This window comes from Boleophthalmus pectinirostris, unplaced genomic scaffold (genome assembly GCF_026225935.1).
Source record: "Boleophthalmus pectinirostris isolate CB_2022bp ecotype Guang Dong unplaced genomic scaffold, ASM2622593v1 HiC_scaffold_17, whole genome shotgun sequence".
Classification (NCBI taxonomy): Eukaryota; Metazoa; Chordata; class Actinopteri; order Gobiiformes; family Gobiidae; genus Boleophthalmus; species Boleophthalmus pectinirostris.
Genome location: NW_026571115.1, coordinates 913,367 through 933,145, shown reverse-complemented (window position 1 = coordinate 933,145; position 19,779 = coordinate 913,367). Strand labels below are relative to the sequence as shown.

At 38.3% G+C, this 19,779-nt stretch overlaps 1 protein-coding gene across 1 annotated transcript in view; it reads right to left on the bottom strand.

Annotated features, from left to right (window-relative positions):
* The window catches only part of grin2ca (glutamate receptor, ionotropic, N-methyl D-aspartate 2Ca), a 172,683-nt gene that overhangs the window by 85,795 nt on the left and 67,109 nt on the right, over positions 1-19,779 (bottom strand). The window contains exon 4 of the mRNA XM_020925833.2: positions 11,364-11,478. Coding sequence (XP_020781492.2) covers positions 11,364-11,478 — 115 coding nt within the window. The remainder of the gene's footprint in view (positions 1-11,363; positions 11,479-19,779) is intronic.

Genomic DNA, 19,779 nt, shown 5'->3' with positions numbered 1-19,779 from the left:
CTAGTTTAGATTCAAGTCAAAACCGTGTTATTGTTATTTGTGAAATGCAGTACAATACTTCAGATAGAAGATTTTTGATGGAGCTTAGCTGCTTCAACATCGCATACGAAGACAAAAATTTGTGTCACGCCTCCCAGAACTTGAGGAGAAGCAAATCGCAGCCTAAATCGGACAAATTCTCCTGTAGTGTGTAGCAGCCTTAAGTCTCATAATGTTTGAAAATGTATTTATACAAGCTCTTCTGTAGTTACTTGGGTTGTCACATTTGGATTTGTTTTGTCTTATTTTATTATGTTTGAAGGAAAGTCAATGTATTTTTCAGCTCCTTCTTTGATATTGGTTGATATCAAGAATCAGCAGATGCTTAAAGCCGTAGTGTCATGTAACCACGCAATTGGCATTAAGCTCAGTCTAGAAGAGGCATTCAACTGCATGAGGTAAGAAACAACCAATTCAATATTAGACATGCTGCATATGTTTGGAAGTTTGTACAGACTGGTTTTTGATCAGCAGCTCCCTAAAGTCTTCAATGTTTTGATTCACTACAATAAAGTGAAAGTGAAAATTTGATGTTGCTGATCTAAAAGTACATGTATGATGATGCTCCGACACGATACTGGAATTGAATATCGGCATCGATCAGATACTGACCTCCAAAAATCGGTGTAGTAGTTATCCTGGTTGGGCCGATGCACTGACATAATAAGAATATTTACTGATTGTACTTGTCACAGCCAAGTCTCATAATCTTTCCATTTTTATTTATCCAAGCTCTTCTGTTGTTACTTGAGGGCTTAATAACAGCTAGTTGTCACTTTTGGATCTGTTTTGTCTTATTTTATTTTTGTTTAAAAGAAATTAATGCAAATTTCAGTCCCTACTATCGGCTGATCGAGGAAGTCATAGTACAGGAAATGGTATCAGAACTGAAAAAGCTCTCTATTTACTGGGAATTCTAGCTGCAAAATCTTAGTCCTGGCACTAGTTTGGTTCATTGACCTGCTCTAGACTGGAACAAGAGTGGTTTGACAGGTTTTGGTTCGAAGACGTCACTCGGAGTCCTCTGTGCAGGTAAACGAAGTTAGTATCTCAGGCCAGACTCAGCCGTGATTGGTTAATCCACCTGTCAATCACGCCTATCTGAACCCAGGGAGATAAAACCAGGTAAAGCTTTATGTCTTTATTTACGCGGATTGTTCAGTCCAAACAAGATATCGTCCAATGGAGATTTACGGCCGATAGCAGATAGAGTCAAAAACGTAAATATCGGCAAACCAATATATCCACTCAGGAAATTTGTCCATCCATCACTGTCCCCAGGGTAACATGTCAGAGGCAGTGGGACCCATCTCCAGATCTTCTCCACATTTTGAGCTAGTCTTGGTCAGGACTACGTTAGCTGGAGGAATGAATCTACTGTGCATGTTTAAGGGTTAAAAATAGGTTAATGGTCGCCTGGAATGTTCCACAGTTTGGTGTTAAACTGATCTATCTCCATGCAAGGTGACGCTAACAGGCATGTTACAGGTCAGATCTGTGGAAAGGCGAATCAGTGTAAAGAATGCATGTTCAGGTAATTGAATAAATAGGGGTCCAGTCAAGTGGTAACGGAGGGAAACAGGGGCAGATTTTTGACATTCAAATGTCTCTTATTCAGAAACTAGAGGGACTATTGAAATAAGTAAAGGATCAGAAGAGTTACACTCCAACAGGGTCAAGTTAAACCTGTGATATTCTTTCAAGTTGTTGACAAAAAATTTAAAAACTCATGTCGGTAACGGAGGGAATGAAATATGCAGCACTTTTTGGGCAATAAATCCAAACAGTGATAACTCTTGGTTCTCACTTCCATATCCTTAACAAACTGGTTTGAATATTTGCTTCATATAGTTTTCTACCATATGGTACAAGATTAGGTTGAAAAACCTCTTACTTTTTGAGTAATGAGATTTTTTATGAAGAAAGGTCATGGTAACGGAGGGAAAAGTAACGGAGGGAAAATTGTACAAACAAGTAGAAGGTGCAGGATTTTGCATCATTTGTCAAATTTTTTCTTCCAAATACTTCAATATTACTTCAAAATGAAAGGAAACTATTTCTATAAAATATGTCAGTCCTTCCAAGCAAATTTTTATCATTTTAAATACTTTTTTTTTTTTAAATCATGTTCCTTCATCAACAGTTCAAAGATGGAATAACACAAGATGAAATACATCCATTTATTGACATGATTTGCAGGTCTTTGAAATTTGGGAAATAATTTTGTTCCATGTTTCATACATGGTCTGTTTAAAACGTATGGAACTTTAGAACCAAAAATGGTCCAGAAAAAAGGTAAACAGTTTCATAAACTAGAGTACATATGTATCTGTTCAATACATTTTTATATCAGATGCATTAACTTGAATTTTTGGCCTTGATGTTTACTTCTGCTTGACTGGGCCCATATGGATAATACCAAACTGCGGGACATTCCAGGCAAAGCAAAACTATTCCTCCTTCAGAAACGTAGTCTATTTTATTGTATTTTCATATGAAGGGGCTTGACAATTTGAAAGCTAAACTAATAAATTAGGGGTGGGACTAGAGTAAAAGAAAATGATCAAATTAATTACATTTGTTCACATAATTTGTTTGGGTTTGGGCTGCTGACACCTCTTCTTTGTACTTGGACCAGAACTGCTCTCGCCAACAACTCGCTGTCACATGTTTTGCATTTAAATGGGATCATAGGGTTGAGGTGCTTCTGTGATATGCAAACTTTTCTCTCTGCACAGTTTGCAATAAACGATGCCTTTGTCAATATTTCCATCTGGTAGTTTTCTGAATAGAAATTCAGTATCCAGCAGACCCAAAGCACTTTCATGCTCCACTGTTGTTGTCGGAAATGTGTGTGCCAGTATAATTGGTGTACCGTGACATGGTGCACTGATAAATATTCTGTATTGTTCGGCAAACTGTGATAAAATGTGTTAATATCTTTAATACATTATTTTCTTATTACCCTAACCGTAGACTCAGTAATTAATTAATTAATCATTAATTAATCGTAATTAGCGCGTTCATATCCCACCCCTATAATGCATACATGGCCAGTACATGTTTTGAATTCTGTGATTCTTATTGATACTTTGCAGCTGAGATCATCAACATTCCCTGGGGGTGTGATGCTAACTGAAGACACTGCTCTGCCTGAAGCTTTGTTAGACATCTGAGCTTTATTTTAACAGAATCTGAACGACAACAGGTGAACTGTTTGTGCTGTTAAACAAGTCCGTCTTAAATTCAAAGTTGATCAAAGTTGTTACATTAAACAACTTTTGCTCACAGGCTCCTGAAAATGTGTTGTTTAAATCCATTTTGTATCAGGTTTGTCTTTATTTCACTCTGCAATATTTTGGACTGTGCAATGAATGGAGTGTGAATAATTGAAACAGTGTAATGAGTGGAGTGTACAATAATGGAAACTGTAATGAATGGAGTGAGCAATACTGGGAACTGTGCAATAATGGGAACTGTGCAATGAATGGAGTGTGCAATATTTTATTGTTTGACCCCCCTGTGATTCCAACTCGTGTGACATGCTCTGTCCCAATCAAATAAACAAATGACAGTTTGGTAATGTGCACTGTGGCACCATGGTAAGTGCTGAAAATTCCACCAGCTACATGCCACAGAGCTACATGTAGAACACCCCCAGCCTGACGTCGCTGCAAAGTATCAATCCTGTGATTCTAATTGGTGGTTTTCAGATTCTAAAATGTGATAATGGGCGGCAGTAGCTCAGCTGGTAAGAGCGTTGGTCCACTGATCCGAAGGTTCCAGCTCCAATGAGTGAATGCTATCGTTGTGTCCTCGGGCAAGACACTTAACCCACCTCACCCGTAGTGTCTGCGTACTGTGTGTGTGAATGGGTGAGTGGTTTCTTGTTGTAAAAGGGCTTTGAGAGCCTTGAAAGCGGAAAAGCGCTGTATAAAAATGCGACCACTTGTGTAAACAGGCCCTAATTTGGGGTTTTCAGATTCTAAAATGTGATGATGGGCAGCAGTAGCTCAGTTGGTAAGAGCGTTTGTCCACTGATCTGAAGGTTGGCGCTTCAAATCCCATTCTCGATATAAAAACGTCATCGGTCGAGTGGTAAGATCCACTGACCCACAGGTTGGCAGTTGCGGTCCAGCTCCCACAGATGAAAGCTGTCGTTGCGTCCTTGGGCAAGACACTTAACCCACCTCACCCATAGTGTCTGCGTACTGTGCGTGTGAATGGGTGAGTGGTTTCTTGTTGTAAAAGCGTTTTGAGAGCCTTGAAAGCGGAAAAGCGCTGTATAAAAATACAACCACTTACCACGTCATGCTCCCAGATGAGGGACAAGAGCCTGTTTTCCCTTGTGATTATACAGTGTTTTAGAAGAAATATCTAAAATTCACAAATGTCGAACCTGTGAATTTCTGCGATTCGACCCTGTATCTCACTCCGTTCCAACAAAAACCTGCATGTGAACAATATTCGTACCATCTGCCCTCCATCTGTATTAAATCTCACTGCCCTATATACTAACATGATGTCATCTGAAAGAGCGAGGGCCCCGTGTCACATTAGTAAATTACAATATTCTCAATGATAAAAGTGTCCTATTGATTTGCAGCTCGGGATATCCACACATTTGTCCTGTTCTCGGTGGAGGAGGGCGGGGTGGGGGCCTGGAGCGCACTGCTGTGAGGGGGGGAGTGCACGGGCTCTTTGTGCGCCGAATGTAGATCGATCTTTTGCAGTGCCAGTTTTCCCCCGCACAAAAGACGCCCCGCGAAGGACACTGTTCTGATCTGATCCAAAGCCTTTGTGTTGTCAGAGTCCAAACACAAAACAGACAAAGAGACAGATGGACATGTCCCAAACTCCACTGCAGTCCCCTTCAAACAAACACAGCACGGAGAGTCATCGGAAATAGTCCTTTAAAGGCGCTGTACGGCATTTTCACTGCCTTAAAAATGTGAAAAACAGAAGTAGTTCGTTTGCAGTGGTCCAAAGTTCTTCCTCACTTACCTTATGCATTCTGAGCATCCTCATTATTCACAGTGATGAGTTTAGAAGTACTTTTCACTAGTAGTGGAGGTATTTTGCCATGAGGTGCAGTGCGAAAAGTGCACTTCACTTTGAGTACAAACTGCGGTTACTTCAAAATCTTATAAGTCAAGAAGAAATACTGTATTGAAATTATTGGTTCAAGAAATTACTCAAGGAAAAGGAAAAGAGGGAAACTACTACTACTACCAGAAGTGCAACCAAGTCGTTGTTTTGCAAGTCTCAAGTCTTTAACCTCAAGTCCGAGTCAAAGACATGAAAGTCCAAGTTGAGTCTCGAGTCACTGGCTCATGAGTCCAAGTCAAGTCCAAGTCGTCTTCTTTGAGCTTCAAATCATTTGAAGTCTTTAAACCAAAGTTTGATTTTAGCAATTTATATGAATTTTAAACTAAATTGTACTTTAAAAAGTCATTGTATATTTATATATGAGTATTTATGTAAGAGTTGTACAAATGTTTTTGTTTTTTTCCTTTTAAAATGTCTTGACAAGATCTTAGTGTGAATCATTACAGTCAGAACAGGAAGAAGTCAGTAGTAAAATAATCCGTGTAATATTCTTTTGCCCCGCATACGGACTGAACCAGGACTAAAACAGAACTAAAACAGGACTGAACAGGTCTAAACCAGCTCGAAACCAGAATTGAACCAGGACCAAACCAGGTCTCAGTTCGGGTCTCAGTCCCGGTCTGGTCCTAGTCTGGACCTGGTTTCCTGATCACCCGACAGTCTACACGGGCGCACGTCTGGGTGAGTCCCGACACTCCTGGTTCAGTCTTGGTTCAGTTCTGGTTTATTCCTTGGTTTAGTCTTGGTTCAGTTCTGGTTCAGTTCTGGTTTAGTCCTGGTTTAGTCCTGGTTTAGTCCTGGTTCAGTTCTTGTTTAGTCCTGGTTTAGGACTGAGACCGGAACTGGACCAGGACCAGGACCAGGACTGAGACTAAGACCGATTTAGACAGGTTTTAGAGGTGGTTTAGACCTGTTTTAGTCCTGTTTTAGTCCTGTTTTAGTCCTGGTTCAGTCCGGCATTGCAGTTTAAGCCACAGAAACAGGAAAACTTTTTTTTTTTTTTTCCATTACTGATTTAAACACAAAATTGAATAATGAAAAACGAACCGTTATCTGTTTTTTTCATTTTGGTTTTGGAGACAAATAATGAAGAAAATTATTTTTTCATTTTCTTATTTTTGTTTTTATATTGAAAAACGAATGAACAAATTAAAAGAGCTTAATAACAGTTATTTTGTTATGTAATCTGTTCTGAAATGGAAGGATCATGTTCTATGTAGTTCCCTCTGATTTACTGTATTGTCCTGCATATTACTGTAGTACATTTGATGATACCATCTCACAGTACTTCAGTTCCACAGTAACAAACAGAAGTGGGAGGGACATGTTTCAGTTTGTTCCTGTAAAATTAAAAACTGCATTTATCAACTGTACAGAGAAAAGTATTTTCTAAAAACATACATTTTTTTTTAGAAGCATCAGTTCTTCTAAGGTCACAGGCCTCAAGCCCAAGTCAAGTCCCAAGTCACTGACCTTCAAGTCCAAGTCGAGTCCTCGTCTTAGTTCATTTCATCAAATCAAGTCTCAAGTCTTAAAACTAGTGACTCAAGTCTGACTCGAGTCCAAGTCACGACCTCTGACTAGTACTACACTTAAACAATGTACTGTTCATGTTCTACTAACCCTAACCCTGATTTAGTACATGACTTTTAGCCAAAAAACAAACCAAAATAACTTGAATTTGGGATGTTTCTGTTGCACTGAAAACATGTGTCCTTACTGTGAGTGGGCTGGCATCTCCCTGAACCTCAGAGGGCAACACTTTTAAACAGTGCTCAGAAATTCAGGTATTTTCGAAAACAGACACAAAAATGAGAAAAACAAAATCATAACTGTTCAATTTCTGCAGTATTGTCGACATAAAGCTTTTGTCACTTGTAGACTTAGTGTAGCAAAATGTAGCATTCTGTCTTCATGGAATCCAAACCAGACCAAGTTACAGGTCAGATCTGCGGAGAGGCGACCCCACTCAGTCAGAATGTCTGTTTTTCTAGGTATTTTTGAGAAATAAAGCCACGTGTAATTGAATAAATGTGCGTTAGAGCTGTTTAATGTCACACTGTGGAACATTCCAGGCAGAGCAATGACATCTCCATAGAAACAAGCAGGTGATGGACCCCTAACCAAAAAGTTACACACCTTTAAATAGGAGTAAAAGTATGGTATCTGAAAAGTACTGTGTGTGTGGGTACAGTTACATTCAGTAATATTCAGTTTGAAGTATCAGTACTCTTACTTGAGTATAAAAGTTTTGGTTCCTCTTCCCACAGTGAGTATGTCTACAGGCGATGAAATCTTTATCAACAAATAGGGATTACATTTTCTTAATCAATTGTCAGGAGAATACACAATTGATTTTTTATGAATCAATAACATTTTTATATTAAAATTATCAACATTATTATTACTATTACTAATCTGCATAAATAAACTCAACTTTACAACATATAAATCATAAACACTCTAGAGCCACATCAGCCCTTTTGACATTATCATGTGTTTAATGCAGCTTGACACATTTGTTTACGTTTTACAGAAACTAAACTTAAAACCACATGACTCATTTGCATAAACTGAAAAACACAACATTTCCTTTCCTTGTGCGCTGATGTGGTTCAGCTTCTGTCGGACTAAAGGACATGACTCAATAGAATATGAGTGTTCTTTCTGTGACAGAAGACGTTGATGATGATGGTGAGTGTGTTCTGTGTGTGTCGTGTTGAAGATGGAAGATGGACGTGTGCAGTTCGTGTAGATTCTACGTGTACATATGTCATTTTACTCACTTTATTTATGTTGGTGACTTTATTTATTTTAGCTTCTGTTGTGATGAAAAGGCTGAAAAGTGTTTGTCTTTTGGAAGCATGTGACTCAACTTTATGTTGCAATAACCAGGATACTGTGTTTACATGCACCATGACAAAACCTGAATACTCAAAAAACCTGATCATACCCGGGACTCTGATGTGCTGTAAACACACTCACTGAGTGGAACAGTGTCTCCAAGGAGCCAGAGCCCAAACTGTGAGGCTACAACTCCAGTGTTTGTGCTGTTACATGCGGCCTTGTCTCCTTATGGTACGCTACGGACAGCAACCTACATTCAGGTTGTCGATTAAAAATAAACATGATCAACAAAATTCTTAATGATCAATTGTGGATTAGTTGACTAATCATGCCCATCCCTAGTCAACAGTATGAAATGATTTGAACATTTTTGTTTCTTGATATGTCTTTTGTCTAAAACAGGGGTGCTCAGACTTTTTCAGTATGTGAGCTACTTTTAAAATGATCGTGTCTGAAAGATCTACCACCTAATACAAAAATGTTAAACGTATATTTATTTGTAAATGTATTATGAATTCTTACATGTACAACACATTTTGAGGTATCTTGCATAACGTCATGAGATAATACTGCCCAACACAATTCAACTTTTTACATGCTCGTAATTACTTGAATCAGAGGTGCCCACACTTTTTCAGCATGCAAGCTACTTATAAAATGTCCAAGTCAAAAATGATCAACCGACTACAAAGTCAACTAAACTGTAGTGGACTTAAGAGAACTTTCAATTGCACTTTACAGAAAACTGAAAAAAGTGAAGACAGTGATTAGGATTTTTAAACCTGTTTTTTCAAGTTCCTAACTGGAGTTACATGGTTAGTACGAGTTTTACAGTGGGATTTAGCCTCTGCACATTTACCATGTTTATTTAATTACAGATGGTTTTATAGCTCAAAACTACTGAGAAAAACAGACATTCTGATTGTGAGTGGGTTCACCTCTCCACAGATCTAACCCATAACTTGGTTTGGTTTGGTCTCAGTGAAGATAGAAAGGTTTAATGCCATACTGTGCAACATTCCAGACAAAGCAGCATTTGATGGACCTTTAACATTAACTGATTTATTTATAAATCAGACTCCAACTTCTCATAAACGATTCTCCAGTTACAGGTTAGAATAATTACACTTTGAATGAACCTTAACAAAGCAGGAACACAGACTCATAATGAAAAGATGGTTTATTAAGAAGGCTTAGTTCTTAATTGTTACTTTGTTCATGTTTTTTTTTTTTTCCCCTATTATATGGACCATTGCTTTGTACTTCTACTTGAGCAATATTATTCAAAGTACCAGCGTTCTTAGTACAGATGTGTGTAGTACAAGTGTTGTCTTTCATCCTCTTCAAACAAAAGGCAGGAGGTGTTCAGGTTCATTTGTCTTTAAGTCTGGTCTGTTTGAAACATCTGGAGCCCCGCCACCCACAACCACAGATGTGAGTTTGAAGAGTTCAGTCTGAGTCTGACGAGGAGCAGACTTTTGAATAACTCTGCTCATTTACAGGCTCAAACTCACATCACCACAGTTCAGTGTTCTCCGATCACATCTGTGCACAAACCTGCACACACCAGGAGAAAAGTGCTGTCCTTTACTAAAACACAGGTCTGCTGTTACTGTCTGATAATAACAATAATAACAATGGATCAGTTTTATACGACACTTTTTTGGACACTCAAAGATGCATTATTCATTCACTCCACACTCTGGGGAAGTGAGGCTGCCAGCTGCACCACCTCCAACCACCAAAAACACTCACGCATAGTCCTCTTTTATACTTGGCAATGTCGGGGAAGTGTCATGCCTAAGGACGCCACAACAGATTTTGACAATGGCGTCCCACTGTGGCACCTGACTCCTCCCAGTGGTCTCACGCCCAAGTACAAACCAGGCCCGGCCTTCTCATGACATCAGGCTTTGACAAACTGGTATGGCCACAAACAACACAGTGACCAACAGTGATGTCACTAACACGCTACTTAGTAAAGCGTTACTTTAGTCCGACTACTTTTTTCAGTAACGAGTCATCTAACGCTGGGCTACTTCCAAACCAGTAGTCAGATTTAAGTAACGCACAGTGTAATAGAAAAGTAACTATTTTCGCATTTCAGGGTGGCATAGGTTATTTATTTATTTACATTTTTTGGAGACGTGGGTTATGTGACCCCATAGATCATATAAATCATCTCTGGTGACACGTTTCCTGTGATGTTACATCATCTCCACTCTGCCATGAGTCAGATGTAAACAGTGGAAGGAGACAGGTACAAATTTTACAGCTGGAAATACAAAAATTGTTTAGATTTTATTTCAGCTAAGGATGGCAACATAAAGGTTTGTTGTTCACTCTGTGCTGGCGACAAAGTGTTGCCTGCCTTCAAGAGGGGGGGGGGGGGGTCAGCCGCTGCTGAAAGTAACTAATAAAGTAACTTGTAATCTAACTGAGTTACTTTTAAAAGCAAGTAGTCAGCAAATAACTTAACTAAGTTGCTTTTTAAAGAAGTAATCAGAAGTCAGTAGTCAGATTACTATTTCAAAGTAACTAAAGCAACACTGGTGACCACTGACCTGTTTTGCTCTTCCAGAGACACCATTTAAACTATTTAGAGAGTCCTTCTTCTCAATCAGTTGTATAGAAAGTGATGTAAGTGATATTAAAGCTTCTTGTTTCCTAAAGTAGTCCTTACTGGGATCTCAAGTCTAGAATGTTTCTCATTTAGTCAAAAAACTGTCAGGTGCACTGTGAGAGTTCACTATTCTTGTCTCATGAAAACGCCTCCCCAGACTGCTACATGCCATTTAGAGTAACATTCCACACAAAAACCCATCTCTGTGGAGGAGAGACAGTTTTACTCCACCTAAAAACTTCCACAAAAGCTTAAATCTCTGGAGTTTTTCCCTCCATGTCCCACCAAATGTTCACAAATGTTTTTTACTTTACCATTGTGATATTTTTTTAGATTCTTTAATGTGGTTATGACACACTCCCAGAACTTTTTCTCCCCTTATTACTACATGCCACTTACCCATTGTACTTCCTAAGAAGTAAATTCACAAGCGTTGAGCCTGTTCACTTGTATTAGTGACTAGAGTCTATAACTCACTATGTTCCCATAACAATATAAACCTGCCTTAGCTGTCCTCATCTGTATTAAATCCTATTGGCCTAAAGAGTGCTGTGAGTCATCTGAGACGAGGTGTGGATCCACTGGGGTATTCTGGATGAGGATGAATCATTTTGTAATTCTATTTGCATCCCTCATTCAGCAGCCAAAAGACAGACTGACATCAGAGTGTGTTTTACCCTTGGCTCATAGAACAGACCTGTAGAATGTGCTCAGTGCAGTGTTACACTTATACTTCTGTCTTTACCTTGTCCCACTGTCTCTCTCGGTCCAGAGTGATCACGATCATGGCGGGGTTCACCAGGTAACCGTTGGAGTTAAAGGAGAAGTCATTATGTTCCCACGTCACGTTCAGCATGTGTCTGCAGAGAGAAAATACACAATCAGTTTAAAACAATGCTCAATTTGGTGATATAAATCAGGTTACTCAGTGGGTACTTTTACATGGACAGTGAAAAGATGACTAGAATAAGAGAAATGTGATCATCAAAAAAACCTGTGTTATGCATCAGTTAATCAATACTATTTGTAGAGTACAGTGTAGTATGTATCAGGAAGAGAAACTGCAATGGATTTTATAATGTCTCTTTTAAACTGTATTTTCTATTCCATCTTTGAAATCTGTTTTGCCCTTTTTGCATAATTTTCCTTATTAAAACCTGCACAGGTGTGAACAGTCGGGCAGAAATCAGATTACTCACCTCAAATGTAACTGTTACCATGACATTTCAATAATCTGATTACTCCACAAATCAGATAATGATCAGACTGTTGGTGTGTGTGTAAACACCGCCACAGTGTCTCCCTGAACAGCAATTCAAATAAGAACTGTGTCACAACCCAGAGAGTGCAGCGAGTAAGACGGTTATAAAAACACTTGAAATGTGACATTTAAACAAGTGTTCTCAAGATAATCTCTGTTTAACTGTCTGTGTATCTGGAGCCTGCACTCTTACACTCACCCAAACCTGCAGATAGAGAAACATACAAGTTTGTCTCATTCTTAGTTTACGGACAAACCAGGCCTCATGTGAAAACTCAGAACCTCGAAAATTTCCTCCCTCAGCTGCACAGGCTGCACTAGCACTGATTTATGACTGGAAGTGTCTGATCCACTGATTGAATAATCATCTTGAGAAACGAAGCAACAGATTATAATTTATAATAGTTTTGTAACTGAGAATAAATGAGCATCATAATTGTTATCAGAAAAAGCAATATTTGATTTGAACAAGTTTGCCTCACATCTGGGTCAAGTTTATGAGATTTAAAAGACCCATATCATACACCAACTTTATTTTCTCTATTTTCTGATCTATGTTATAATGTTTCCCCATCAAAAACATGCCCCTTTTGTTTCATTTCACTCATGTTTAACAGTGACGAAGCGCCCGTGTTGCCCTGTTATCACCCGACCGTGCTTCCTCCCCCTGTTTTTTTCTTTTTTCTTTTTTTTTCTGATAGATTGTCTCTACGCAGGACCTGTTTTCCCTGATATGTGGACTGTTTCCCTGACTAGTGCGTTTGAGGGTGCACACTCGACGTCCACGCCCGCGCACTCTTACCTGCAGCTGTCTCCGCACCATTCTCTGGTTCAGGGGCCAAACCGAGGCACTTCCTGGTTGTGCTTTAAATAGCGAATAGTGATTGACTGATTGATCGATTGATTGATAGCATTTATATAGCGCCTTTCAAGATACGCAAAGCGCTTTACAGTTCATTATTCAGTCACTCCACACTCAGTGGTGGTAAGCTACTACTGTAGCCACAGCTGCCCTGGGGCAGACTGACGGAAGCGAGGCTGCCAATCTGCACCATCGGCCCCTCCAACCACCACCATCACTCACACTCACACCACTTTCATACTAGGCAATGTGGGTGAAGTGTCTTGGCCTGACTATGTGGGTGCTGGCTACTGTAAGTGTGATTACTGTAAATATTGTTGTAAATACTTCTTTTTTTTTTTAACTCTACCACCTCATTTTTCACTGTAAATATTCCACTCTGCACATTGAGCTGTGGTGTGAATAAAGACGCACTTAAAGGTTTTATAGAGGATTTTTTTAAGGGAAAAGAAATACAGCAACAGTAATTTTTCAATTGTTGTGCATGCGTGACACCACCTTCCTCCTCCACAGCTCCATCAGCAGAAACATCTCCTCCTGCCTCCTTACTCTAGAAATCACACTTGTTTACAGCCACTGCACTTTCAGAATTACTGTTGAAGTGACCTGTCTAGAAATATTTTAGCGAAAGATGCAACAGTTTTTAGACCCTTCATCTGCTTCAGTCGTGCAATCGCTGGAAGGAATCACTAAGAATCACCTCAGTTTGGCTTCGCTCCTTTTCCCTTTCTCTTCTTCTTTCAGCAACCTTAAAAACGGACTTTCTTTTGCGCTGAACTGGTCGTGGATTCTCGTCCACCATCGCAACAAACTTTGTGCGAATCGCGAGGAAGCTACAGGTTGAAAAAACCTCTACAAACTGCTACGAACTAGTCAGTTACACTAGAAATGTAGGGAGTATGATTGACAACCTAACAGCCAATAGAAAATGAGGTAGCCTCCTGGTCTATTGGCTAATGTTTTTCTGGCCTCAACACATTCACAGTTGATAGATTTTCATTCTTTTTTTCTTTTTGGTCATCATAATTACAAGGCTGCTGCATCTCTGTAATAGTATTTTAAACTTCCAAAGACAATTTGAAACTTAAAAAACAAATCCCCCATACAACCTTTAAGCTAAGTTTTTTTCGACTGAGCCATCATTTCTTTACATTTATTTCGGACGAACCCATGACACACACAAACTCTGCATATTTAGGCTGAGTTCTTCTCTCAAACAGAAAACACACTGTTCCACCTTGTGATGTCATGTGGTAATACAGGAAGTGCTCCACTGTATTTTTAAACCTGAAACACCTTCACTCATTTGGGTGATTTCAGCTCTGAAATTCTCTACTGAACAAAAGGTAAAAGGATCTGTTAACCTAAAAATGACCATTTCATGACATCACAAGGTGGAACTGAGTATTTTGAGCTTTGGAGATGGTCCCGGTCAAGCAGAAGTAAACATCAAGGCCAAAAATTCAAGTTAATGCATCTGATATAAAAAAATGTATTGAACAGATACATATGTACTCTAGTTTATGAAACTGTTGACCTTTTTTCTGTACCATTTTTGGTTCTAAAGTTCCATATGTTTTAAACAGACCATGTATGAAACATGGAACAAAAATAATTTCCCAAATTTCAAAGACCTGCAAATCATGTCAATAAATGGATGTATTTCATCATATCTTGTGTTATTCCATCTTTGAACTGTTGATGAAGGTACATGATTTTTCAAAAAAAAATTATTTAAAATGATAAAAATTTGCTTGGAAGGATTGACATATTTTATAGAAATAGTTTCCTTTCATTTTGAAGTAATATTGAAGTATTGGGAAGAAAAAAGCGACAAATGATGTAAAATCCTGCACCTTCTACTTGTTTGTACAATTTTCCCTCCGTTACTTTTCCCTCCGTTACCATGACCTTTCTTAATAAAAAAATCTCATTACTCAAAAAGTAAGAGGTTTTTCAACCTAATCTTGTACCATATGGTAGAAAACTATATGAAGCAAATATTCAAACCAGTTTGTTAAGGATATGGAAGTGAGAACCAAGAGTTATCACTGTTTGGATTTATTGCCCAAAAAGTGCTGCATATTTCATTCCCTCCGTTACCGACATGAGTTTTTACATTTTTTGTCAACAACTTGAAAGAATATCACAGGTTTAACTTGACCCTGTTGGAGTGTAACTCTTTCCTACATTCTGATCCTTTACTTATTTCAATAGTCCCTCTAGTTTCTGAATAAGAGACATTTGAATGTCAAAAATCTGCTTGTTTCCCTCCGTTACCACTTGACCAGACCCAACTGTAGACAGACTATTATTAAAGGGTTTCTCAAACATGAATGAAACAAAACACAACTCTACGTATGCTTTTAAGGAGGTAAAAACATTCTAATATGGATTAAAGCTCACAAAAGTCAATTTTGTGTAATATAGGACGGTTCAAATTTAAATCTTACATTTTTATTAAACACATCCAATCAAAAGTAGTCTTCTGGCTTGCCTTTTTCCAATTAAATCAAAAAGCAATTAAAAGATATCACAAAAAGTGCAATTTCCAGTATCTGGGAACAGAATGAGAGAAGGAGCGAGAGAATACAGTATATAGGACGAAATGGAGGTGAATTTTAAACAGGAGTCTCTCACTGGACACGTGGTTCTGCTCAATATTCAGCCCCAGCCCCCAACACAAACCATTCAAACCAGGAGACAATTCTGATGTGTGATTCTCCCTGTGCTACTGTCAGTCGTCTCTCTCAGGTTGTGGGTTAGACTCCTGCCTCTCAGGATTGTCGAAAGCATCAAAAATCGCACATATAATCGCTAATAAAACTACTATCGAAACTAGATACAGTACCCATTTGAGCAGGTACTTAACAATACTAAAAAAGTCACACAAATGAGCCTTTTCTGATGGTTTTAGATGATCTTGAGCTGTATCAAAGCAAGTATAAGCTCTGTTCTGTCATGAAGTGGTAGTTTTCATGTTAACAGCTAAATTTTACCTTTAGTTCAGTAGAGATTGGCAATTTCAGGGCTGAAATCATCCAAATGATTGCAGTTAAGGCAGGGGTGGGCAATATTTTTTTTTTTTTCCATGGAGCCACATAAGAAACAGAAAATATTGTGAAGGGCTGGGCCAAAATGCTTAACTCAATTGTGCATAATATTAATTGCATTTCTTTATTAAAAAAAAATAATAATAATAAAAAAAGTTGGTCAGACTGGTAAAAGTTTATATTATGACTAAGCAATGAAAAAGTGAGGTTTGCCAAACAAAAATGTCATTAAATCACCTCTAAAATAAAAGGAATGCAGCTTTAGTCCATGCATGAGGTAAAATGATAAAATATGTTTATTTTGTCTCAGAAATAAACCTTTTTGATTGTAATTTTAAAGGCCACACAACATCCGGGACTAAATGACAATTTGGATTATTAAATGTTCCTCTGAAACTGTTAAACTCTTTTGGTAATTCCTTAATGTATGTGATGTTTTGATGTGTGGTACAGTGATTGTATAATTGTATATTTATTCATGTATATGTGATGGACACACTGACCTATCTCCAACATCTCACTTGTATCTTGTTGCTGTTCTGTGGATCTGTCCATCACCTGTACATTCCTCATGATTGGCCAACATTTTTTGTTTCTTTTTCCTATATTTTTGTGATGTCACATGATTGCACTTTACTGTAATTTCCAGACTATAAGCGTCTACTTTTTTCTCACACTTTCAAAACACATGAAGAAATGCAGATGATGCAGCTTTTAAGTTAAAGGCAATTGATGTGGCTGTGGAAGAAGGAAACAGAGCTGCTGCTCGTGAGCTCGGCATCAGTGTGTCGATGGTGAGATTTTGGCGATGGCAGCCTGAAAGTTTTTGTCATCTTTTTGCATTGAGTCAGTTCGACTCAATGCAAAAAGATGACAAAAACTTTCAGAGGCGATAAAAGCAGACGACATTCTTGAAGACGTGGACACCTGCGGCTTATATTCAGGTACGGCCTATATATGTACAGTTTTTAAATTTAGTTTAAATTTAGTTGATGTGGCTTATATTCAGGTGCTTAATAGTCCGGAAACTACGGTAATTGTATTTGATGACACCTGTGGGTCTTGTTCCACCCTTATGCCCTGACGAATGGTTGCTGGACGAAACACTTTGGCATCCCTCCATGTTATAAAGGACTTTTAATATATTCAGGTGTGCCAAGCTTTACATTTTTCAGTAAAGTCTAAATTCTGTTCAGATGAATGATCATACACAGGCCGGTCAGAGTCAACCACAGGGTTGTATGTGGTCCGGGGGCTGTACAATGCAGGTCTGTTTGTGACGAGGAACCACATTATAACATACACTAGATCAAAAAACAGTAGGGATGTAACAATACCCAAAATATCATGATATCGTATCATCAAAGTTCTCACAATAATATCGTGGACCATCACATATATCGAATCACAAGTTTCTTTGCTTAAATTAAGTGTTATGGTGCAGCAATAGCTAAAACAAGAGAGAGGGAACTACATAGACCATGATCCTTTGCTCCATTTGACCTGCAGAGCCACACGGTCCACAGCCAGAGGAGAGCGTAGTGTTCCAAGATGCAGAACGTCATTTGGTCAATCATCATTCTCATGTAGAGCCATAAGTCTCTGGAACAGCCTCCCACATGGAATTATATCATGTACTAATTATGAAATGTTTGCACGTCTGGCCAAACAATGACTTTTAACCAAACAAACCTGTACACATTCATCTGTCCTGTATGAATGCAGCAATATGAATATGGATGTGGATGTGGTGACTGAGACTTAATGGGACTAGTTTTACTTTTTGCTTGACTGGATGAATGATTGCATCACTAAACATTGTATTGTATTTTATTGGCATGTTCGCCATTTATGACATCAACCTGTCCAGGGACTGAAGGTGGAAATGAGCAATTTTGCAGTAACCTAGCACAAGCATATGACCTCTTTATTTAGCTCAATGTTTTTATGTGCATTCTCCCTAATAAATATATATAAATAACAGCACTTTTAAGTCTTAGTTCTCTGGGTTAAGTTTTGTTAAGGCATTTAAGAGGAAAAAGTAGCGTACTGACAGTTTTGTTGCTGTAATCAAAAGGCCCCATTCATATCGTGAGCTTTCCCACAATATCACAATAAATATCATACCGTGAGGTGCATACCGTGACGTTATCGTATCTTGAGACTTGGATATCGTTACACCCCTAGAAAACAGCGTAAAACCTATGGAGTAAGAAAGTTTTCAAAATATTTGTGCGCATAGAATAGCAATCCATGCGTACTTGGGAAATCCGTGCATATTTGGCTGTAGTTGTGCATAAAATAAATATTTGTAAACTCTCAAATGAGTCCAGTCGTACGTAAAATAGATTGTGTGTATTTTATCCATCAGAATATGAACTGAAAAGTTACGACGTCAAGAATTACAATCATGAAATGAAAATTTATGAGTACGCTTTCATCAGTACGAATACAAATTCACAGACGGGACTTTACTGTCAAAAATACGTCATCACTTCACAGACATTATTTATCGAGCAGAAGAAACATCGATCAAGATCAAGACATGTGCATGTTTTAATTTGTAGCAGAGGGTAAAAACGGAGTAATGACACAACAAAGAGCTACAACTGTGACCAACAAGTGGGTTTATTCAAATTTATTGTAAAAATGTCTTGTCTTGCCACATTGAATTTGGGAACCGAACTCTGCTGTGTAATATTGTGTAAAAACACCTCCTCTGAACGGGAAATTGCACCCCTGTCTTAGTAGATAACATAGTGGAGTCAGTTGGTGAACATCAGACATAACGTAATCCCAGGTTTTATTAGCAAATATCAGCGTTTTCTGCATGTTTAGATTAAAACATTCACGGCTACAGCCACAGCGAGCAGTCAGCAGTGTTGGGGAGTAACAGTATCAGACAGTTACGTAACAGAGTTACGTAATCAGAGTACAAATTATGAGTAACTGTATTCAGTTACAGTTACTGTTTCAATGATGGTAATTGGATTACAGTTATTTGGTTGAAATAAATGGATTACACAGCGGTATTTTCCTGTTTTCACATTTTGGGCTATATCCCTTTTTTTTTTTTTTTCTGTAATTCTGCTCATTGCCGGACATTAAACCAGGTCTAAAACCAGGACTAAACCAGGACTAAACTAGGATTAAACCAGGACTAAAACCAGGACTAAACTAGGATTAAACCAGGACTAAAACCAGGTCTAAACCAGGACAAAAAAACAGGTCTAAACCAGGACTAAAATCAGGATTAAAACCAGGTCCAAACCAGGTCTAAACCAGGTCTAAAACAGGATTTAACAGGACTAAATCATGCTGCGCAGACCTTGTCTCCTCCTCTTCTATCAATAATATTTTTAATCTGGTTAAGTAAAGACTGGATTTTTTATTTTCTTTTAGCAGACAAAACATCTTATGTGAAGATTTCCTCGTCTTTGCTTCTCTACAGCAAATCAAGTAATCCAAAGTATTCAGATTACATTACTCACTTTAAGTAATATAATGGATTCAGTTACAAACTACATTTTGGGGTGTGTAATTTGTAATCTGTAGGGGAATACATTTTAAAAGTCACCTTCCCAACACTGGCAGTCAGTCAGTCTTAACCTTCATCTCAGCTGCATTTCTCGCATGAAATGTGACCAAAAGTTCCTCGGGACGCTGAAATGTCCCAGTTTACACCAAACACTATAAAACTGTCCTGGTTACAGACATCGCAGCCAACGAAATGTTACACATTACAGTATAAACTTCCAGCATCAATTAATGTTCGTGTTTACAGGTAACACCTTGGTATGTATACAGTATTTACCGGTAAGTATAACGTCACCGTGTCGTGGCGTGGATGGATTTACTTAGTTCATTATAACTCATATATAACCCATTGTGTGTAACCAGGACTATTCTATGTGCACGGATATTTTTGAAAGCTTTCTTACTCCATAAAAACCTTAAATGTTGGATTAGAGTGTTTTGTATTATC